At 43.3% G+C, this 25,070-nt stretch overlaps 1 protein-coding gene across 5 annotated transcripts in view; it reads left to right on the top strand.

Moving 5' to 3' along the window:
* Window positions 1-10,555: 10,555 nt before the first annotated feature.
* Window positions 10,556-25,070, top strand: part of LOC110525125 (STAM-binding protein-like A) — a 35,439-nt gene continuing 20,924 nt past the window's right edge. For 2 of the 5 annotated variants that reach the window (XM_036979173.1, XM_036979174.1), the window contains exons 1-6: window positions 10,556-10,810; window positions 16,068-16,283; window positions 21,302-21,377; window positions 22,342-22,437; window positions 22,569-22,702; window positions 23,509-23,732. In XM_036979173.1, the coding sequence (XP_036835068.1) occupies window positions 16,081-16,283; window positions 21,302-21,377; window positions 22,342-22,437; window positions 22,569-22,702; window positions 23,509-23,732 (733 nt within the window). In that variant the 5' untranslated portion in view covers window positions 10,556-10,810; window positions 16,068-16,080. Of the gene's footprint in view, window positions 10,811-16,059; window positions 16,284-21,301; window positions 21,378-22,341; window positions 22,438-22,568; window positions 22,703-23,508; window positions 23,733-25,070 lie in introns of all 5 variants that reach the window. The other 3 variants (XM_036979175.1, XM_036979172.1, XM_036979171.1) reach the window with 3 other exon arrangements.

Here is a 25,070-nt window from a genome sequence, read left to right as displayed (position 1 = left end):
TAGTGTAATGTAACTGAACTGAAAACTATCTGGGGTGGATGGGTAAAATGAATGTGAATTTGCATCGTGCCACTTCTGGTGAGACACTGTCAAGACACCGGCAGTGTCTCCTCAGTTATGGCAGAAGAAATCAGCCCGAGTCGATGTCTCCTCAGTTATGGCAGAAGAAATCAGCCCGAGTCGATGTCCCCTCAGTTATGGCAGAAGAAATCAGACCGAGTCGATGTCTCCTCAGTTATGGCAGAAGAAATCAGACCGAGTCGGTGTCTCCTCAGTTATGGCAGAAGAAATCAGACCGAGTCGATGTCTCCTCAGTTATGGCAGAAGAAATCAGCCCGAGTCGATGTCCCCTCAGTTATGGCAGAAGAAATCAGCCCGAGTCGATGTCTCCTCAGTATTGGCAGAAGAAATCAGCCCAAGTCGATGTCTCCTCAGTTATGGCAGAAGAAATCAGCCCGAGTCGATGTCTCCTCAGTTATGGCAGAAGAAATCAGCCCGAGTCGATGTCTCCTCAGTTATGGCAGAAGAAATCAGCCCGAGTCGATGTCTCCTCAGTTATGGCAGAAGAAATCAGCCCGAGTCGATGTCTCCTCAGTTATGGCAGAAGAAATCAGCCCGAGTCGATGTCTCCTCAGTTATGGCAGAAGAAATCAGCCCGAGTCGATGTCTCCTCAGTTATGGCAGAAGAAATCAGCCCGAGTCGGTGTCTCCTCAGTTATGGCAGAAGAAATCAGCCCGAGTCGGTGTCTCCTCAGTTATGGCAGAAGAAATCAGCCCGAGTCGATGTCTCCTCAGTTATGGCAGAAGAAATCAGACCGAGTCGATGTCTCCTCAGTTATGGCAGAAGAAATCAGCCCGAGTCGATGTCTCCTCAGTATTGGCAGAAGAAATCAGCCCAAGTCGATGTCTCCTCAGTTATGGCAGAAGAAATCAGCCCGAGTCGATGTCTCCTCAGTTATGGCAGAAGAAATCAGCCCGAGTCGATGTCTCCTCAGTTATGGCAGAAGAAATCAGCCCGAGTCGATGTCTCCTCAGTTATGGCAGAAGAAATCAGCCCGAGTCGATGTCTCCTCAGTTATGGCAGAAGAAATCAGCCCGAGTCGATGTCTCCTCAGTTATGGCAGAAGAAATCAGCCCGAGTCGGTGTCTCCTCAGTTATGGCAGAAGAAATCAGCCCGAGTCGGTGTCTCCTCAGTTATGGCAGAAGAAATCAGCCCGAGTCGATGTCTCCTCAGTTATGGCAGAAGAAATCAGCCCGAGTCGATGTCTCCTCAGTTATGGCAGAAGAAATCAGCCCGAGTCGATGTCTCCTCAGTATTGGCAGAAGAAATCAGCCCAAGTCGATGTCTCCTCAGTTATGGCAGAAGAAATCAGCCCGAGTCGATGTCTCCTCAGTTATGGCAGAAGAAATCAGCCCGAGTCGATGTCTCCTCAGTTATGGCAGAAGAAATCAGCCCGAGTCGATGTCTCCTCAGTTATGGCAGAAGAAATCAGCCCGAGTCGATGTCTCCTCAGTTATGGCAGAAGAAATCAGCCCGAGTCGATGTCTCCTCAGTTATGGCAGAAGAAATCAGCCCGAGTCGGTGTCTCCTCAGTTATGGCAGAAGAAATCAGCCCGAGTCGGTGTCTCCTCAGTTATGGCAGAAGAAATCAGCCCGAGTCGATGTCTCCTCAGTTATGGCAGAAGAAATCAGCCCGAGTCGATGTCTCCTCAGTTATGGCAGAAGAAATCAGCCCGAGTCGATGTCTCCTCAGTTATGGCAGAAGAAATCAGCCCGAGTCGGTGTCTCCTCAGTTATGGCAGAAGAAATCAGCCCGAGTCGATTCTGGACAGTCGTTCAATATTACGTACGATTGGGCCAAGTCCTCATTGCTCGCTGGCATTTGGCCTAACCCACATTTAATGCAAATGTCACTTAAACTTTAACAAAGTAGGAATCAATGTTTTTTAGGGGGTTTTTAATAGGGGAGGATCAGCTTAATATTTCAGAAAGATTGTTGCTTCCATCAATATACAGTGCCTTGCGAAAGTATTCGGCCCCCTTGAACTTTGCGACCTTTTGCCACATTTCAGGCTTCAAACATAAAGATATAAAACTGTAGTTTTTTGTGAAGAATCAACAACAAGTGGGACACAATCATGAAGTGGAACGACATTTATTGGATATTTCAAACTTTTTTAACAAATCAAAAACTGAAAAATTGGGAGTGCAAAATTATTCAGCCCCTTTACTTTCAGTGCAGCAAACTCTCTCCAGAAGTTCAGTGAGGATCTCTGAATGATCCAATGTTGACCTAAATGACTAATGATGATAAATACAATCCACCTGTGTGTAATCAAGTCTCCGTATAAATGCACCTGCACTGTGATAGTCTCAGAGGTCCGTTAAAAGCGCAGAGAGCATCATGAAGAACAAGGAACACACCAGGCAGGTCCGAGATACTGTTGTGAAGAAGTTTAAAGCCGGATTTGGATACAAAAAGATTTCCCAAGCTTTAAACATCCCAAGGAGCACTGTGCAAGCGATAATATTGAAATGGAAGGAGTATCAGACCACTGCAAATCTACCAAGACCTGGCCGTCCCTCTAAACTTTCAGCTCATACAAGGAGAAGACTGATCAGAGATGCAGCCAAGAGGCCCATGATCACTCAGAGATCTACAGCTGAGGTGGGAGACTCTGTCCATAGGACAACAATCAGTCGTATATTGCACAAATCTGGCCTTTATGGAAGAGTGGCAAGAAGAAAGCCATTTCTTAAAGATATCCATAAAAAGTGTTGTTTAAAGTTTGCCACAAGCCACCTGGGAGACACACCAAACATGTGGAAGAAGGTGCTCTGGTCAGATGAAACCAAAATTGAACTTTTTGGCAACAATGCAAAACGTTATGTTTGGCGTAAAAGCAACACATCTCATCACCCTGAACACAACATCCCCACTGTCAAACATGGTGGTGGCAGCATCATGGTTTGGGCCTGCTTTTCTTCAGCAGGGACAGGGAAGATGGTTAAAATTGATGGGAAGATGGATGGAGCTGTTACGTTCCCCAGTGTATGTGTTGTAGTTTGTGTATTTGCATGTGTTTTATTTCAGGAAATGGCTTCCTGAAATCCCTCAAGCAGCTGATTGGTCGACTCCAGGGCTAATTGGAGAGTTGACCCCGCCCCCTCGTCTAGACACAGCTGTCTCCAGTTACATTCATTCTGAAGCTATATAAAAGCCAGTGTTCTGTTTAGGAGAGAGAGATTTTGTAGGTAGGGATTGCTGAGAGAGATTTTTGCTGGGAGTTCGTTGTTGGTATGGTTTGTGAGTTTGTTGCTCAGATAGAGCTTATTTGATGTACTTTGTTTCTTAGTTTGTTTGTGAAATTGTTTAATATTCTGTTTAATTTGTTCCCAGGGGGAAAGGGGAAGGCACCTTGGGAGTGCTTAGGCAAGAGGCCCGCGGGCATACATATACCCGTAGTATATTCACTGTCTAGGCACACTAGGTAAGACCTGGGCGGACCACCCCCTGAATTTTGGTTAGGGCACCAGGTGGTGCTAAATTAGGTAAAAGTGGTTAGGCAGGTAAGATAGGAGAGGGGGCTTTGAGATTTACTTTCTTTGCTTTGGTTCCGTCCAGCCCCTTTTCCCCATATTACCGTGTAAAGGAATAAAGTCCTTGTAAACGGTACCACATTCTGCCTGTTGTCATCCTTACTCGCACCTACAGTCCATACCTTTTTCACTTCACGGAGAGTTTAGTTGTAGCAGGGTGTTGCGTTCCCTCTTCATAGAGGCGTGCGTAACAGGAGCCAAATACAGGACCATTCTGGAAGAAACCCTGATGGAGTCTGCAAAAGACCTGAGACTGGGACGGAGATTTGTCTTCCAACAAGACAATGATCCAAAACATAAAGCAAAATCTACAATGGAATGGTTCAAAAATAAACATATCCAGGTGTTAGAATGGCCAAGTCAAAGTCCAGACCTGAATCCAATCGAGAATCTGTGGAAAGAACTGAAAACTGCTGTTCACAAATGCTCTCCATCCAACCTCACTTAACTCGAGCTGTTTTGCAAGGAGGAATGGGAAAAAATGTCAGTCTCTCGATGTGCAAAACTGATAGAGACATAACCCCAAGCGACTTACAGCTGTAATCGCAGCAAAAGGTGGCGCTACAAAGTATTAACTTAAGGGGGCTGAATAATTTTGCACGCCCAATGTTTCAGTTTTTGATTTGTTAAAAAAGTTTGAAATATCCAATAAATGTCGTTCCACTTCATGATTGTGTCCCACTTGTTGTTGATTCTTCACAAAAAAATACAGTTTTATATCTTTATGTTTGAAGCCTGTGGCAAAAGGTCGCAAAGTTCAAGGGGGCCGAATACTTTCGCAAGGCACTGTATATACAAACGCATACCTATATACATACACATACCCACATATACATACCTTTTTTAGAATATACCTTTATAATTCCCTACCACCCTTCCCCCAATTGGAGTAAACTAATAAACGATAACACTTCGGCTTCTACCTTCAGTTTATACACATTTTACAGACACAATCTATTTTACAATAGTTATATTTGGTTTGTCTTTAGTCCTTCCTCTATTTCTGATGTCCATCCAGTTTGATTTATATTTGTAACTGTGCTATTTCACAACAGTTCTGAACCTATATACATTTTACAGATCGTATGTTTTGCATTGTTTATCTTGTTGTTAGTCCCTCCCTTCAGCTCCATTCAACCCCTCCCATCTATCTCTTAACACCATCCAGTCCCTTCAGCTCCATTCAACCCCTCCCATCTATCTCTTAACACCATCCAGTCCCTTCAGCTCCATTCAACCCCTCCCATCTATCTCTTAACACCATCCAGTCCCTTCAGCTCCATTCAACCCCTCTCATCTATCTCTTAACACCATCCAGCCCCTTCAGCTCCATTCAACCCCTCTCATCTATCTCTTAACACCATCCAGCCCCTTCAGCTCCATTCAACCCCTTCCATCTATCTCTTAACACCATCCAGTCCCTTCAGCTCCATTCAACCCCTCCCATCTATCTCTTAACACCATGCAGTCCCTTCAGCTCCATTCAACCCCTCCCATCTATCTCTTAACACCATCCAGTCCCACCCTTCCACTCCATTCAACCCCTCCCATCTATCTCTTAACACCATCCAGTCCCTTCAGCTCCATTCAACCCCTCCCATCTATCTCTTAACACCATCCAGCCCCTTCAGCTCCATTCAACCCCTCCCATCTATCTCTTAACACCATCCAGTCCCTTCAGCTCCATTCAACCCCTCCCATCTATCTCTTAACACCATCCAGTCCCTTCAGCTCCATTCAACCCCTCTCATCTATCTCTTAACACCATCCAGCCCCTTCAGCTCCATTCAACCCCTCCCATCTATCTCTTAACACCATCCAGTCCCACCCTTCCACTCCATTCAACCCCTCCCATCTATCTCTTAACACCATCCATTTTGGATTTCCATTTGCCATATATTTTTCAACTGTGCTGTGATGATTCACAAAAGTACTGAACCTTTCTATGCTCATAGCTTCTACAGATTGTAAATTAAAGATACACATTTTTGCTAATATCATTATTATATTATTGATTGATTGACTATGGCTTTTCAAATCACCCAGTATTGCTATCTGTAGCGTTAGTTCTAGGCAAATGTTGCAATTCTTCAGCCATTCCTGGACCTCCGACCAAAAACGAGCTCCATATGGACAATACCAAAATAAATGATCTAATGACTCTGCCTCCTCACAGCAGAATCTGCAGAGCTGGGAAGATTGTATCCCCCATATATTTAACATTCTATTAGTTGCAAGAATTGTGTATAGTAATATAAATGGAAAAAGTTTAAGTTTTGAATCTGGCGTTGTTTTGTGTATCAATTCATAAACCATGTGCCATGGAATGGGTACATCAAAAATCTCTTCCCAACTGTTTTGCAATTTATATGGCACAGCTGTGAGTTTTTTGGTCCTTAAATGAAATTGTTTTTATTTATCACACTTTTCTTTAACCATTGATGTTCTTTAATACAGGGCCGACATACAAGTTCCTTACTTTTATCCCCTTTACTTGCCTCTTCCATTTCTGTGGTAACGCTGCAATTAGTTGGTTGTAATTTTGGCTAGAGCAGACATTTCCATATGTCTGTGTTAGCTGCATGTGTGACAACACTCCATCAGTCCTATTTATGATATCATTCACTCAAATTATATATATTTTTTAAATGTCTTCGAAAAATACACTTAAAAAAACATCTATTAGTATATTTGAGTTTAACCACAATATTTGTTGTATGTTTGTTCTGTCTTTTCAGGTGGATTAAACTGAAATTGCAACTAACTTTACAAGATGTGTTTAAAAAAATAATGATATTTTGGAGATTATTTCCATTTCAAATAACGAAAATTAGCAGTTGTAATCTGAATTAAGGGAAAAAGGCCATTCTTGAACATAGGATGAGACATTGACTGATGCCTTTAGTGAGAGGTCTAATGCTTTAATATTTAATCATTTCTGCCCTCTGAATTAATATTCATTATATAAATAGGCCCTTTTCATTTTGTCTGGCTTGCCGTTCCAAATCAAATTGAATATTTTATGTTCATATAATTTAAAAAGCAGGTCTCTAGGTGTAGGCAAAACCATAAGCAAATAGGTCAACTGTGATATGACTAAAGAGTTAATCAGGGTGATTTCTCCACAAATAGACAGGTATTTTCCTTTCCATGGTAGCAAGATCTTACCTATTTTTGCTAACCTTCTATAAACATTTATTGGACTGAGATCGTTTATTTATTTTGGGATTTGTAAACTGAGTATGTCCACATCTCCGTCAGATAATTTAATTGGTAAACTACACAGTAATGTAAAATTAGCATTTTTTAGTGATCCAATACGTAATATGGTACATTTATCATAAATTGGTTTTAATCCAGAGAGAATAGCAAAAGTATCTAGATCCTCTATGAGGCCGTGGAGAGACTCTAATTGTGGTTTTAAAAGAAAACATTAATCATCAGCGTACAATGACACCTTCATTTGTAAGCCACGGATTTCTAATCCCTTAATATTATTGTTGGATCTAATTTTAATAGCTAACATTTTAATGGCAATAATAAATAGATACGCCGATAGTGGACAACCTTGTTTTACTCTTCTAGACAGTTTAAAACTTCCTGAGATGTAGCCATTATTTACTATTTTACACCTAGGGTTACCATACATAACCTTAACCCATTTTATAAGAGATTCCCCAAAATTGAAATATTCTAGGCATTTATATATGAACTCCAGTCGTACTGTATCAAAAGCCTTTTCAAAGTCAGCTATGAAAACCCGTCCTGGTGTCCCCGATATTTCATAGTATTCTATTGTTTCCAGGACATGTCTTATATTATCTCCAATGTATCGTCCATGTAACAAACCTGTCTGATTGGAATTAATCATATCTGACAATACTTTTTTAATTCTACGCTCCAAGCATTTTGCTAGGATTTTTGCATCACAACACTGAAGTGTAAGAGGACTGGATCTTTATATACAGTGGGGCAAAAAAGTATTTAGTCAGCCACCAATTGTGCAAGTTCTCCCGTTTAAAAATATGAGAGAGGCCTGTAATTTTCATCATAGGTACACTTCAACTATGACAGACAAAATGAGAAAAAAAATCCAGAAAATCACATTGTCGGATTTTTAATGAATTTATTTGCAAATTATGGTGGAAAATAAGTTTTGGTTACCTACAAATAAGCAAGATTTCTGGCTCTCACAGACCTGTAACTTCTGCTTTAAGAGGCTCCTCTGTCCTCCACTCGTTACCTGTATTAATGGCACCTGTTTGAACTTGTTATCAGTATAAAAGACACCTGTCCACAACCTCAAACAGTCACACTCCAAACTCCACTATGGCCAAGACCAAAGAGCTGTCAAAGGACACCAGAAACAAAATTGTAGACCTGCACCAGGCTGGGAAGCCTGAATCTGTAATAGGTAAGCAGCTTGGTTTGAAGAAATCAACTGTGGGAGCAATTATTAGGAAATGGAAGACATACAAGACATAATCTCGGTCGATCTGGGGCTCCACGCAAGATCTCACCCCGTGTGGTCAAAATGATCACAAGAACAGTGAGCAAAAATCCCAGAATCACACGAGGGGACCTAGTGAATGACCTGCAGAGAGCTTTGACCAAAGTAACAAAGCCTACCATCAGTAACACACTACGCCGCCAGGGACTCAAATCCTGCAGTGCCAGACGTGTCCCCCTGCTTAAGCCAGTACATGTCCAGGCCCGTCTGAAGTTTGCTAGAGAGCATTTGGATGATCCAGAAGAAGATTGGGAGAATGTCATAAGGTCAGATGAAACCAAAATATAACTTTTTGGTAAAAACTCAACTCGTCGTGTTTGGAGGACAAAGAATGCTGAGTTGCATCCAAAGAACACCATACCTACTGTGAAGCATGGGGGTGGAAACATCATGCTTTGGGGCTGTTTTTCTGCAAAGGGACTAGGACGACTGATCAGTGTAAAGGAAAGAATGAATGGGGCCATGTATTGTGAGATTTTGAGTGAAAATCTCCTTCCATCAGCAAGGGCATTGAAGATGAAACATGGCTGGGTCTTTCAGCATGACAATGATCCCAAACACACCGCCCGGGCAATGAAGGAGTGGCTTCGTAAGAAGCATTTCAAGGTCCTGGAGTGGCCTAGCCAGTCTCCAGATCTCAACCCCATAAAAAATCTTTGGAGGGAGTTGAAAGTCTGTGTTGCCCAGCAACAGCCCCAAAACATCACTGCTCTGGAGGAGATCTGCATGGAGGAATGGGCCAAAATACCAGCAACAGTGTGTGAAAACCTTGTGAAGACTTACAGAAAACGTTTGACCTCTGTCATTGCCAACAAAGGTTATATAACAAAGTATTGAGATAAACTTCTGTTATTGACCAAATGCTTATTTTCCACCATAATTTGCAAATAAATTCATTAAAAATCCTACAATGTGATATTCTGGATATTTTTGTTCTCATTTTGTCTGTCATAGTTGAAGTGTACCTATGATGAAAATTACAGGCCTCTCATCTTTTTAAGTGGGAGAACTTGCACAATTGGCGGCTGACTAAATACTTTTTTGCCCCACTGTATACCACTTGGGTCCTGTTACAGTAATAATGTTATCAGACCGTGTTGCGTGTCTGATAATCTACTGTTTATATAGGAGAGGTCCTCTGAGCATATCAAAAAAAGGTATGCCATCCATCCCTGGAGTTTTCCCAGACTTAAAGGCTTTAATTGCATCAAGAAGTTCCTCCTCTGTAATTTGGCTTCACATGAGTCTTTCTGTACAGATGTTAATTTTACATTATTATTAGGAAAAATCCATACAATTATCTTTGGTTAGTGGAGATGGAGGAGACTGAAACGAAAACATATTCTTAAAGTACTTTACTTCCTCTTTCAAAATATAATTTGTAACAAGTTTCAATAAAAAAAATTGGTAGCATTTCTATATTGAAGATTGAAAAAGAATTTGGTGCATTTTTCCAAATATTCCATCCAGTTGGCTTTATTTTTATAATATATTACACTGGATCTTTCTTGAATAAGTTCCTCCATTTCTTTTTGTTTTTCCTCTAACTTACTCTGAGCCTCTATGGTACAGTTTTTAATGCTGTCTAACTGTACTGTTAGTCCTTCAATTTCCTTTGTCAATATGGACTATTTTGATCTAAATGGCTTTTGTTTTATAGATGAGTACTGAATTGCACGTTCTCCAAAGGCACATTTAAAAGTGTCCCATACAATAACGGAATCTGCTGTACCTATGTTATGTCTGAAAAAGTCTGTTATAAATTATTCTGTCCTAGTTCTAAACAATTTATCATCTAGTAGGCTTTGATTCAATTTCCAATATCCTCGCCCACGTGGAAATTCTGTAAGAGTAATATATATGTAAATTATGTGATGATCCGACCGCATTCTGTCCCCTATCAACACTTTTTAAACTTTTGGTGCCAGAGAGAATGGTATAAGAAAGTAGTCAAGATGACTAGCTTGATTAAGCCTCCGCCATGTATGTCTCACTAGATCAGGGTATTTAAGTCTCCATATATCCTCTAATTCCAATATATCCATGACATTCATGATTTCCTTAGGTGCCTGAGGGTGATAGTTTGTAGTGTGATTTCCTTTCAGGTCCATAGAGGTATTTAAAACCGTATTAAAATCTCCCACCATAATAATAGAGTCTAGTGCTGCTTGTAGAGTTGATAGATTCTTATATATATTTTTAAAAGAAGCTTGGATCATCATTATTTGGACCGTATAGGTTAATAAACTCTATCTGTTGATTGTCCAATAGCATATTTAAAATAATCCGTCTGCCTTAATGATCTGTTTGGACAATTTGCACATTTCGATCAAAATTACTTTTAATTAATACCATCACATCAATGTTAATGCTTAGACAATCAATGTCATATATCATCAATGAATACAGACAACAACACCTTTCTTCTGTTACGTAGAGCACTTTTCTTTTGCCGAAATTCCATGACCCGGAAGTTAATTTTTTATGTTGCTGACGAAACGCTGGTGGAGATGCGGAAGTAGACGGTTGTAACAATTAGCCACCTTGCTAGCTAATTATTTACTTAACTGAAGATTTACTTGATAAAGACAACGATAAATAGGTCCTGAATTGAATGATATATCCTTTGATACTTATTTGTTGGTGAAACCTACATATTTCCTCGCTCAACCAGGAGGGAATTTGAAAACAATCGAACGTAAGTTAGTTTTGCTAAGCTACTAGCTAGTGTTATAACTGCTGGCACATCAATATTGACCCTGCAATTCATGTTTTTCATTATGGATTATGGTGAAACATGTCCATCTAGCATACATCAAATGTCCGGGTAACTTCACATCGGTCATGGCTGGCTAGCTAGCCTCCCAAACATATTATATGGATTGAGAAGTTGGCTAGCTACAGATTCATCATGCTCAGACGTTTTCTTTTGGCTAGATAGTCCAACATTCTGGGGAAAAAACACAAATGTTTATGCACAAAATACTTAATATACATAAGAAAACTTAATTGTGGAAACTTCATAACAATGTGTGTTATCAGGGAGAGGCTTTTTGGCCGCGCCTGTTATCCGTAGGTCGCACAGGTAGAGTTTAGTCTCTACTTTTATCAAATGTAAGAAACAACATTTCGCTGCTTAAGACCGATTTGAGCCGGTCGGTCACATATTTTAATGATTGTCCATATAAGGCTGAAACATATATTTAGATATCTGAAAGTTTTTTTTCTGCATAGAAATGTCTTGGATGGCCTCCTAAGTGTTTTTTTTCAGGCCACCTACGTCATATATATATATATATATATATATATATATATATATATATTACTTTTATGGATGGACCTAAAGTATGTAGAAAATATAGTGGACCTATGTACACTACCGTTCAAAAGTTTGGGGTCACTTAGAAATGTCCTTGTTTAAAAAAAAAAAATGATGTCCTTTAAAATAACATCAACTTGATCAGAAATACAGTGTAGACATTGTTTTCAATAAGATCAACTTTGATAACTAACAAACACCTAAATCAAAGCTAGACAGTCAGGTGAGAATATACAATAAAACAAATTATACATTCAGGAGTATTTTTGTCATGGCGTGGGGCCCCCATGCCATTATGATGTTTGAGTCACTTGGATGGTATTAGCCTTGGCAAAATGTGTAGAATTGAAGGGAATTTGCTATAGAACTGCACATTGTTCTCTCAGCCTCATAGCAAAATGTGTAGAATTGTTCTGCAGTGACGGGAGCTGTGGCTGGACTGCTCCCCCTCTGGAGATGTGCCTCAGGGCCCCTCCTCTGCACCATGTTCAGTTGGGGCTGCTGCTTTTTGTTGCATCCAACTAATATCACTCCACCGTATTCCAGACCATGCCTGACCAGTGTAGTGTACACTGTGACCAAATCTTCAGGCCATTTCTCAGTGAGGCCACTGCTTCACGTGCATCACCGCTGAGGTTAGAGTCTAGATGAAAACCAAGATACTTGGTCGTTGATACCACTGGTACTTTCTGTCCTCCCTGGATGAGTGGTGCAGGTTGTGGAGGGTCTCTTGAAAACATCTGGATTTCCAGACTTTTTTGGGGTGTTTTGTTAAATAGATCACAACATTTCCTTTACAACTTTGAAAATATATTGTGTGGTCATCCTCAATTCAAGTCAGTCGTCCATGAAATCAATTGTTTGTCGTTCTCTTAGCAACCTACTGCTTCAACCTGACTCTCCTTGAGTAGTCCAACACGATGTTGCTCTCAGAGGGCAATCCCTTTGCAATTCTATTATGAAGACTTTTTCTACAAGCCTAAAACGTTGATGGCAAGCAACTTAAATGTGGTGACAACCTTAAAAAAAAAAAAGAATTGCATAGCAGTCTTGTGTTGGTCAATAAAATGATGAGGAATAAGCTCTATATGTAGTGTGACTTAGTGACCTTTACCATTTCAATCAAACAACACTACCACTGCAAAACACAATACAGTGTGTGTTTGGGACTTTTAACATTGAAACTGCTGTAAACTATTGGTGTACTTGTTCACCAGGAAAGGTCTAACAGTAATTCGTCCAGACCTTTTTTTTTAAGGGAATATACGACACACAAAGGCTCCGTTTCCTGGTCACAGATTAAGCATTAAAGGTTGACCAACGGATTTGCTTTCATGGAGGACAGGCTTGAATTTGAGGATGACCACACAATTTATTTTCATAATGAACCAAATCTACTGGATAAGAGTGTAGTAGGAACAGTGGCATCTAGTGGACAAAACCTGCTACTGTATGGTAGATAATACAAGCGAACATCACCATTTTCACAGGGAAGCCACAGCTTCATACTACTTGTCAAACATAGAGAACTCCTACTCTATACTGATGGTTGGGGTGCGGGTGGTCCGTGGGTGGCTTTACAAGTTTTTTTTTTTTGGTAGGAAGAAGTTTGGGACTTTATTTATTGAATATCTGAATCCAATCAATTAAAATGGCCAATTTGAGACAAAATTACATTTAAACAAAATAATGTTTCAGGAATGCCAATCTAACTACTGAAATAATTTCAAAACAATCTGTGATGGTGTGTGCCATGGCTGAAATGACATGAAACAACTCCTGGGCTGCTGTTCTACTCTAATCAAGTAGAATGGAACAACTCTTAGGCTGCTGTTCTACTCTAATCAAGTAGGATGGAACAACTCTTAGGCTGCTGTTCTACTCTAAATATAATCAAGTAGGATGGAACAACTCTTAGGCTGCTGTCCTACTCTAAATATAATAAAGTAGGATGGAACAACTCTTAGGCTGCTGTTCTACTCTAAATATAATCAAGTAGGATGGAACAACTCTTAGGCTGCTGTTCTACTCTAAATATAATCAAGTAGTATGGAACAACTCTTAGGCTGCTGTTCTACTCTAAATATAATCAAGTAGGATGGAACAACTCTTAGGCTGCTGTTCTACTCTAATCAAGTAGGATGGAACAACTCTTAGGCTGCTGTTCTACTCTAAATATAATCAAGTAGGATGGAACAACTCTTAGGCTGCTGTTCTACTCTAATCAAGTAGGATGGAACAACTCTTAGGCTGCTGTTCTACTCTAAATATAATCAAGTAGGATGGAACAACTCTTAGGCTGCTGTTCTACTCTAATCAAGTAGGATGGAACAACTCTTAGGCTGCTGTTCTACTCTAAATATAATCAAGTAGGATGGAACAACTCTTAGGCTGCTGTTCTACTCTAATCAAGTAGAATGGAACAACTCTTAGGCTGCTGTTCTACTCTAAATATAATCAAGTAGGATGGAACAACTCTTAGGCTGCTGTCCTACTCTAAATATAATCAAGTAGCATGGAACAACTCTTAGGCTGCTGTTCTACTCTAAATATAATCAAGTAGGATGGAACAACTCTTAGGCTGCTGTGCTACTCTAATCAAGTAGAATGGAACAACTCTTAGGCTGCTGTTCTACTCTAAATATAATCAAGTAGGATGGAACAACTCTTAGGCTGCTGTCCTACTCTAAATATAATCAAGTAGGCTGGAACAACTCTTAGGCTGCTGTTCTACTCTAAATATAATCAAGTAGGATGGAACAACTCTTAGGCTGCTGTTCTACTCTAATCAAGTAGAATGGAACAACTCTTAGGCTGCTGTTCTACTCTAAATATAATCAAGTAGGATGGAACAACTCTTAGGCTGCTGTCCTACTCTAAATATAATCAAGTAGGCTGGAACAACTCTTAGGCTGCTGTTCTACTCTAAATATAATCAAGTAGTATGGAACAACTCTTAGGCTGCTGTTCTACTCTAAATATAATCAAGTAGGATGGAACAACTCTTAGGCTGCTGTTCTACTCTAAATATAATCAAGTAGGATGGAACAACTCTTAGGCTGCTGTTCTACTCTAATCAAGTAGGATGGAACAACTCTTAGGCTGCTGTTCTACTCTAAATATACAGCTGGTGACCTGTACTACAAGTAACTTCTCCCTCGCCCATCGAAATAAACATCACTTTCCTTTCCAAGTTTGAACTAACACCGTTCTGCTGTGGCTGCCAGCTAGCCAGCATACATTAGCTAGCTTTGAAGGGCTCATCAGAACGGAACTCAATCCATTCGCCTCCACGCGACTCGCAGCTGCGAGTCAGGTCAGCACTGAAAAATATCTGATGTGGGTGGATCTGTGATGTGGGTGGATCTGTGATGTGGGTGGATCTGTGATGTGGGTGGATCTGTGATGTGGGTGGATCTGTGATGTGGGTGGATCTGTAAAATATCAATTAGTGGGAAAAAACATCAGAATTTGTCTGCCTGTGTAAAAACATCCAAAGTGATTTGACAGTACCACATTTTAAAGTTTCATCAGTCAGTGAAGAACTAAGTCACTCCTGTGTAAACGGGTTAGGTTAACCCTACTAACCCTAACCCTAACCCCAGTGAAGAACTAAGTCTCTCCTGTGTAAACGGGTTAGGTTAACCCTACTAACCCTAACCCCAGTGAAGAACTAAGTCTCTCCTGTGTAAACGGGTTAGGTTAACCCTACTAACCCTAACCCCAGTGAAGAACTAAGTCTCTCCTGTGTAAACTGGTTAGGTTAACCCTACTAACCCTAACCCCAGTGAAGAACTAAGTCACTCCTGTGTAAACGGGTTAGGTTAACCCTACTAACCCTAACCCCAGTGAAGAACTAAGTCTCTCCTGTGTAAACGGGTTAGGTTAACCCTACTAACCCTAACCCCAGTGAAGAACTAAGTCTCTCCTGTGTAAACGGGTTAGGTTAACCCTACTAACCCTAACCCCAGTGAAGAACTAAGTCTCTCCTGTGTAAACTGGTTAGGTTAACCCTACTAACCCTAACCCCAGTGAAGAACTAAGTCTCTCCTGTGTAAACGGGTTAGGTTAACCCTACTAACCCTAACCCCAGTGAAGAACTAAGTCTCTCCTGTGTAAACGGGTTAGGTTAACCCTACTAACCCTAACCCCAGTGAAGAACTAAGTCTCTCCTGTGTAAACGCGGCCTTTGGGAGCGTTCATCTGATTAGACGTTGCTGACAGCAGATCTTACAACAACTGGATAGCTATTTTGAGTATCATTTGACCAAATCGCATGTTATAGCAATCTGTCAGTCTGACACAGTCAGTGACATGGCCCGCAACCATTGGTTGTTGCCTCGCCCTTAGCTGTGGAACGCGCCCCTCTGTGACAAGTGCTGATGTAAACCAGAGTTTAATCAATACTTTTGATTAATTGATTAAGTCCCTGTCAGGTGTGTAGGGGAGATGGATGGAGCCCCAGCGAGCCGTGCTGATGTTCAGCTGGTAAAAAATAGTGCACTATATATATATATATGTAGTGCACTATTTTTTATATATATATATATATATATGTGTGTGTGTGTGTGTGTGTGTGTGGGGTGCAATTTCTGAAGCGGACTAACAAAGGTTTGATTTCCTGTCATGTGTGTAGGAGGAAGGTCCTGATGGCAGACCACACTGATGTCAGCCTGCCCCCTGAGGACCGTGTCCGTGCCCTGACCAAGAAGGGCAGCTCTGTGGACGTGAACGAGGACGTTCCTCCCCGGAGGTACTTCAGGTCAGGCGTGGAGATGATCCGTATGGCCAACACCTACACCGAGGAGGGCAACGCAGAGCACGCCTTCGTACTCTACAACAAGTACATCACGTAAGTTACGTTGGTGAAACTAGGCTCCGTTACATTTCTAGGTTTTAGGGTGATGCCGCTGATGAAGGTGTTGCCAAGAAGACCGTCGTGTCACAAGACAGAGAACCCAAGATGGATGAAGTGTCAGTGTGTTGCCGGTTACTTAGCCAGGCATCTCTCCCCCCCCTGGGGACATGTGTTTATGGTAGTAGTGGGGACAATGTACCATATTGTCTGCAACCCAATAAACTATCATGTTGAGATGAGCTGTAGAGCTTAGATCCAGATAAAATGCCTTTAGTCTCAAATGAATGGGAAGTATGGGCCTCATCTGAAACACACAGCAGGTGTCCTGGGAAGTATGGGCCTCATCTGAAACACACAGCAGGTGTCCTGGGAAGTATGGGCCTCATCTGAAACACACAGCAGGTGTCCTGGGAAGTATGGGCCTCATCTGAAACACACAGCAGGTATCCTGGGAAGTATGGGCCTCATCTGAAATACACAGCAGGTGCCCTGGGAAGTATGGGCCTCATCTGAAACACACAGCAGGTGTCCTGGGAAGTATGGGCCTCATCTGAAACACACAGCAGGTGTCCTGGGAAGTATGGGCCTCATCTGAAATACACAGCAGGTGCCCTGGGAAGTATGGGCCTCATCTGAAACACACAGCAGGTGCCCTGGGAAGTATGGGCCTCATCTGAAACACACAGCAGGTGCCCTGGGAAGTATGGGCCTCATCTGAAATACATGCTATCACTGTTATAAGTCAGGAATATGAATCAATCAAATGTTTTTTTATAAAGCCCTGTTTACATCAGCAGATGTCACAAAGTGTTATACAGAAACCCCAAACAGCAAGCAATGCAGTTGTAGAAGCACGGTGGCTAGGAGAAACTCCCTAGAAAGGCAGGAACCAAGGAATAAACCTAGAGAGGAGCCAGGCTCTGTGGGGTGGCCAGTCCTCTGGCTCTGTCTTTGCCGGGTGGAAATTACAAGAGTATATAATGGCCATTAAGGCCAGATTGTTCTTCGTGATGTTCATAGATGACCAGCAGGGTCAAATAAAAATAATCACAGGAGAAATACTCCAGACAGGAGAGGAGAAATACTCCAGACATGAGAGGAGAAATACTCCAGACATGAGAGGAGAAATACTCCAGACATGAGAGGAGAAATACTCCAGACAGGACAGGAGAAATACACCAGATAGGACAGGAGAAATACACCAGACAGGACTAATACACCAGATAGGACAGGACTAATACTCCAGATAGGACAGGACTAATACTCCAGTCAGGACTAATACTCCAGATAGGACAGGACTAATACTCCAGACAGGACTAATGCTCCAGACAGGACTAATACACCAGACAGGACTAATACTCCAGATAGGACAGGACTAATACTCCAGACAGGACAGGAGAAATACTCCAGATAGGACAGGAGAAATGCTCCAGATAGGACTAATACACCAGATAGGACAGGGCTAATACTCCAGATAGGACAGGACTAATACTCCAGATAGGACAGGACTAATACTCCAGATAGGACAGGACTAATACTCCAGATAGGACAGGACTAATACTCCAGATAGGACAGGACTAATACTCCAGATAGGACAGGACTAATACTCCAGATAGGACAGGACTAATACTCCAGATAGGACAGGACTAATACTCCAGATAGGACAGGACTAATACTCCAGATAGGACAGGACTAATACTCCAGATAGGACAGGACTAATACTCCAGATAGGACAGGACTAATACTCCAGATAGGACAGGACTAATACTCCAGATAGGACAGGACTAATACTCCAGATAGGACAGGACTAATACACCAGATAGGACAGGACTAATACTCCAGACAGGACTAATACACCAGAAATGACAGGAGAAATACTCCAGACAGGACTAATACACCAGATAGGACAGGACTAATACTCCAGATAGGACAGGACTAATACTCCAGATAGGACAGGACTAATACTCCAGACAGGACTAATACACCAGATAGGACAGGACTAATACTCCAGATAGGACTAATACACCAGATAGGACAGGACTAATACTCCAGATAGGACAGGACTAATACTCCAGACAGGACTAATACACCAGATAGGACAGTACTAATACTCCAGATAGGACAGGACTAATACTCCAGATAGGACAGGAGAAATACACCAGATATGACAGGACTAATACTCCAGACAGGACTAATACACCAGATAGGACAGGACTAATACTCCAGATAGGACAGGACTAATACTCCAGACAGGACTACTACACCAGATAGGACAGGACTACTACACCAGATAGGACAGGACTACTACACCAGATAGGACAGGACTAATACTCCAGATAGGACATGACTAATACTCCAGATAGGACAGGACTAATACTCCAGATAGGACAGGACTAATACACCAGCCAGGACTAATACTCCAGACAGGACTAATACACCAGATAGGACAGGACTAATACTCCAGATAGGACAGGACTAATACTCCAGACAGGACTGGAGAAATACTCCAGACAGGACTAATACACCAGATAGGACAGGACTAATACACCAGATGGACAGGAGAAAATACTCCAGACAAGACTAATACTCCAGATAGGACAGGACCAATACTCCAGATAGGACAGGACTATTACTCCAGATAGGACAGGACTACTACACCAGATAGGACAGGACTAATACACCAGATAGGACAGGACTAATATACCAGATAGGACAGGAGAAGTACTCCAGATAGGACATGACTAATACTCCAGATAGGACAGGAGAAATACACCTGACAGGACTAATACACCAGATAGGACAGGACTAATATACCAGATAGGACAGGAGAAGTACTCCAGATAGGACATGACTAATACACCAGATAGGACAGGACTAATACTCCAGATAGGACAGGACTAATACTCCAGATAGGACAGGACTAATACACCAGATAGGACAGGAGAAATACACCTGACAGGACTAATACACCAGATAGGACATGAGAAATGCACCACACACGACTAATACACCAGATAGGACAGGAAAAATACACCAGACAGGACTAATACACCAGACAGGACATGAGAAATACTCCAGACAGGACTAATACACCAGACAGGACAGGATAAATACTCCAGACAGGACTAATACACCAGATAGGACAGGACTAATACACCAGATAGGACAGGACTAATACTCCAGATAGGACAGGAGAAATACTCCAGATAGGACAGGAGGAATACTCCAGACAGGACTAATACACCAGATAGGACAGGAGAAAAACTCCAGATAGGACAGGACTAATACACCAGATAGGACAGGACTAATACACCAGATAGGACAGGACTAATACACCAGATAGGACAGGAGAAAATACTCCAGACAAAACTAATACTCCAGACAGGACAGGACTAATACTCCAGATAGGACAGGACTAATACTCCAGATAGGACAGGACTAATACACCAGATAGGACAGGACTAATACACCAGATAGGACAGGACTAATACACCAGATAGGACAGGACTAATATACCAGATAGGACAGGACTAATACTCCAGATAGGACAGGAGAAATACTCCAGTCAGGACAGGAGAAATACTCCAGACAGGACAGGAGAAATACTCCAGACAGGACAGGAGAAATACACCAGATAGGACAGGACTAATACTCCAGATAGGACAGGACTAATACTCCAGATAGGACAGGACTAATACTCCAGATTGGACAGGACTAATACTCCAGATAGGACAGGTCTAATACACCAGATAGGACAGGACTAATACTCCAGATAGGACAGGACTAATACACCAGATAGGACAGGACTAATACACCAGATAGGACAGGACTAATACCCCAGTTAGGACAGGACTAATACACCAGTTAGGACAGGAAAAATACTCCAGACAGGACTAATACACCAGATAGGACAGGACTAATACCCCAGTTAGGACAGGAAAAATACTCCAGACAGGACTAATACACCAGATCGGACAGGACTAATACCCCAGTTAGGACAGGAAAAATACTCCAGACAGGACTAATACACCAGATAGGACATGACTAATACACCAGATAGGACAGGACTAATACACCAGATAGGACAGGACTAATACGCCAGTTAGGACAGGAAAAATACTCCAGATAGGACAGGACTAATACACCAGATAGGACAGGACTAATACTCCAGATAGGACAGGACTAATACACCAGATAGGACAGGACTAATACACCAGTTAGGACAGGAAAAATACTCCAGACAGGACTAATACACCATACATACTGACCCAAGGCCCCCGGCACAGACTATTGCAGCATAGATACTGGAGACTGAGACAGGTGTGGGTCGGGGGACACTGTGGCCTTGTTCGGTGATACCCCCGGACAGGGCCAACCAAGCAGGATATAACCCCACCCACTTTGCCAAAGCACAGCCCCCACACCACTAGAAGGGATATCAGCAGACCACCAACCTTCTCCCCTGAGACAAGGCTGAGTATAGCCCACAAAGATCTCCTGCAAAACCGGACAGGAAGATCACGTCAGTGACTCAACCCACTCACGTGACACCCCTCCTAGGGACGGCATGGAAGAGCACCAGTAAGCAAGACTACTACAGCCTCCAGCTGTTTGCTTAGACATTCTAGGGACAGTAAGCAGGCCTGCTTTTTGTGACCGTAGTGTTTGTGTGTACGACAGGACCAAATTGTAAAGATAGGTAGGAGCAAGTCCATGTAATGCTTAGCGGTAAAACCTTGAAATCAGCCCTTGCCTTAACAGGAAGACAGTGTAGGGAGACTAATATGATCACATTTTTGGTTCTAGTAGAGATTCTAGCAGCCGTATTTAGCACTAACTGAAGTTTATTTAGTGCTTTATCCGGGTAGCCGGAAAGTAGAGCATTGCAGTAGTCTAATCTAGAAGTGACAAAAGCATGGATTAGTTTTTCTGCATCATTTTTAGACAAAAAGTTTCAGATTTTTGCGATGTCATGAAGATGTGTTTCTGTTTATCATCATGCTTCTATTCAGGCTCTTCATTGAGAAGCTTCCTAAACATAGAGATTACAAAACAGCCAACATTCCAGAGAAGAAGGACACCTTGAAGGTACCATTCCAGATTCTAACTGTTTCACGCTCCAGTCCTCCAGTCCCCCAGCAGCCCAACCCTGGTCCTCCAGTCCCCCAGCAGCCCAACCCTGGTCCTCCAGTCCCCCAGCAGCCCAACCCTGGTCCTCCAGTCCCCCAGCAGCCCAACCCTGGTCCTCCAGTCCCCCAGCAGCCCAACCCTGGTCCTCCAGTCCCCCAGCAGCCCAACCCTGGTCCTCCAGTCCCCCAGCAGCCCAACCCTGGTCCTCCAGTCCCCCAGCAGCCCAACCCTGGTCCTCCAGTCCCCCAGCAGCCCAACCCTGATCCTCCAGTCCCCCAGCAGCCCAACCCTGGTCCTCCAGTCCCCCAGCAGCCCAACCCTGGTCCTCCAGCAGCCCAAACCTGGTCCTCCAGCAGCCCAAACCTGGTCAACCAGTTCCCCCAACCCTGGTGTTCCAGTCCTCCAGTCCTCCAGCAGCCCAAACCTGGTCCTCCAGCAGCCCAAACCTGGTCCTCCAGCAGCCCAAACCTGGTCCTCCAGCAGCCCAAACCTGGTCCTCCAGCAGCCCAAACCTGGTCCTCCAGCAGCCCAAACCTGGTGATCCGGTCCTCCAGCAGCCCAACCCTGGTCATCCAGTTCCCCCAACCCTGGTCCTCCAGCAGCCCAAACCTGGTCCTCCAGCAGCCCAAACCTGGTCCTCCAGCAGCCCAAACCTGGTCCTCCAGCAGCCCAAACCTGGTCCTCCAGCAGCCCAAACCTGGTGATCCGGTCCTCCAGCAGCCCAACCCTGGTCATCCAGTTCCCCCAACCCTGGTCCTCCAGGACCCCCCAGACAGCCCGACCCTGATCCGCTGGAGGACCAGGGTTGGTTCTGGAGGACCAGTGTTGGGGGGGTACTGGAGGACCAGGGTTGTGAAACAACAGGGTTCTTGGACCTCTACGGTTCTCTTGTGATGTGACATGCTGTCATCTGTCCCAACAGAGGCTGAAGGAGGTGGCCTTCCCTCAAGCAGAGGTGCTGAAGAAGGCTCTTCTCAAGATATATGAGCAGGAGCATGCACAGTATCTCATCAAAAAGGTAACAAGACTTCTGCCCACCTCTGTAGCCCTTCCTGCCCATTTTCCAACTTTATACCCTCAGTAGAGCCCTCTGCCCACCGGATCTGGTTGATTTGCTAATGTGTGTGTGTGTCACTACTGTGTTTGTAGAAAGCGGAGGAGGTAACCTTGGCGCAGCAGCAGTCGAAGCAGCAGGCGCTAGAAGCAGAGCGGGAGCGTGTGGTGGAACTGCAGCGGCGCCAACGGGAACAAGAGCAGTTCAGCGCCTTCGAGGAGATGATCAGGTACGTCTCTGCCAACAGAAACATCTGCATTTAATCGCTTTTTCATTTGCATTTAAGAAATGTAATTTGAATGTAATTTTTTTTTGTAATTTGAATTGGACAAATGAGTGAATCATTGAATTCATAAATTGAACTTATATGCTATTTCATGATTTGAAACTGGATTGAATGAATATAGCATTTTTTTTAACCAGTGCAGTCAAAAATGTGATTTTCCTGTTTTATATATACTTACACACTATGATGTTGGAATAGTACTGTGAAGAGCAGTTTGAAAAGGTCAATGTAAATTTCCGCCTGTTTTGGTGGGATGGAGTTTTGGCGTGCCTGGGGACAGTTCTCCCCTCCCCACTCAGACCACTCACAGACAGTCAGTTCTCCCCTCCCCACTCAGACCACTCACAGACAGTCTGTTTTCCCCTCCCACTCAGACCACTCACAGACAGTCTGTTCTCCCCTCCCCACTCAGACCACTCACAGACAGTCTGTTTTCCCCTCCCACTCAGACCACTCACAGACAGTCAGTTCTCCCCTCCCCACTCAGACCACTCACAGACAGTCTGTTCTCCCCTCCCCACTCAGACCACTCACAGACAGTCTGTTCTCCCCTCCCCACTCAGACCACTCACAGACAGACGTAACTTGAGAAATTGCTCTTTGCTAAGTAGCTGTTTTTGTTTGTTTTCAATTGGTCAAAAATCACACTAAAGTACAGTAACTTACCCAGAAAGGATTTCATATGAAGTCCAAAATGGACCTTTTTTAATATTGATCAATATTGACACTAAATGTGACTCCATAATCAGACGGCAGGAGCTGGAGAAGGAGAGGCAGCGTATCCTTCAGGAGTTTCATGCTCCTGGGACCCCTCCCCCCGATGCACCCCTCCTCCCAGGGATCCAGGGCCCCCCTCTGCCCCTGGCCGTGTCCCCCACCCCCCCTCAGAGCCCGGGGGACAGCACCGGCCAGGTCAGACCGCTCCCCACCTTCGACCGGACGCTCAAACCTGTGAGCCCTAGTGGGAACAGCAGTGAGTAAACACACACTGAGTGTACAAAACATTAGGAACACCTGCTTTTTCCGTGACAGACTGATCTGGTGATTCCAGGTATAAATCTATGATCCCTTATTGAGGAGACAGGTTAAATCCACTCCAATCAGTGTAGATGAAGGGGAGGAGACAGGTTAAATCCACTCCAATCAGTGTAGATGAAGGGCAGGAGACAGGTTAAATCCACTCCAATCAGTGTAGATGAAGGGGAGGAGACAGGTTAAATCCATTCCAATCAGTGTAGATGAAGGGGAGGAGACAGGTTAAATCCACTCCAATCAGTGTAGATGAAGGGGAGGAGAGGTTAAATCCACTCCAATCAGTGTAGATGAAGGGGAGGAGACAAGTTAAATCCACTCCAATCAGTGTAGATGAAGGGGAGGAGACAGGTTAAATCCACTCCAATCAGTGTAGATGAAGGGGAGGAGACAGGGAGGAGACAGGTTAAATCCACTCCAATCAGTGTAGATGAAGGGGAGGAGACAGGTTAAATCCACTCCAATCAGTGTAGATGAAGGGGAGGCGACAGGTTAAATCCACTCCAATCAGTGTAGATGAAGGGGAGGCGACAGGTTAAATCCACTCCAATCAGTGTAGATGAAGGGGAGGAGAGGTTAAATCCACTCCAATCAGTGTAGATGAAGGGGAGGAGACAAGTTAAATCCACTCCAATCAGTGTAGATGAAGGGGAGGAGACAGGTTAAATCCACTCCAATCAGTGTAGATGAAGGGCAGGAGACAGGTTAAATCCACTCCAATCAGTGTAGATGAAGGGGAGGAGACAGGTTAAATCCACTCCAATCAGTGTAGATGAAGGGCAGGAGACAGGTTAAATCCACTCCAATCAGTGTAGATGAAGGGGAGGAGACAGGTTAAATCCACTCCAATCAGTGTAGATGAAGGGGAGGAGACAGGTTAAATCCACTCCAATCAGTGTAGATGAAGGGGAGGAGACAGGTTAAATCCACTGCAATCAGTGTAGATGAAGGGGAGGAGACAGGTTTAAGAAGGATTTTTCAGCCTTGAGACAATTGAGACATGGATTGTGAATGTGTGTCATTCAGAGGGTGAATGGACAAGACAAAATATTTAAGTGCCTTTGAACGGGGTATGGTAGTAGGTGCCAGGAGCACCGGTTTGAGTCAAGAACTGCAAAGCTGCAGCGTTTTTCACGCTCAACAGTTTCCTGTGTGTATCAAGAATGGTCCACCACCCAAAGGACATCCAGCCAACTTGACACAACTGTGGGAAGCATTGGAGTCAACATGGGCCAGCATCCCTGTGGAACGCTTTAGTGACCTTGTAGAGTCCCATACC

This window comes from Oncorhynchus mykiss, chromosome 6, assembly GCF_013265735.2.
Source record: "Oncorhynchus mykiss isolate Arlee chromosome 6, USDA_OmykA_1.1, whole genome shotgun sequence".
Classification (NCBI taxonomy): domain Eukaryota; kingdom Metazoa; phylum Chordata; class Actinopteri; order Salmoniformes; family Salmonidae; genus Oncorhynchus; species Oncorhynchus mykiss.
The sequence above is the reverse complement of the archived record's forward strand: the minus strand, read 5'-3'. Positions and strand labels throughout refer to the sequence as shown.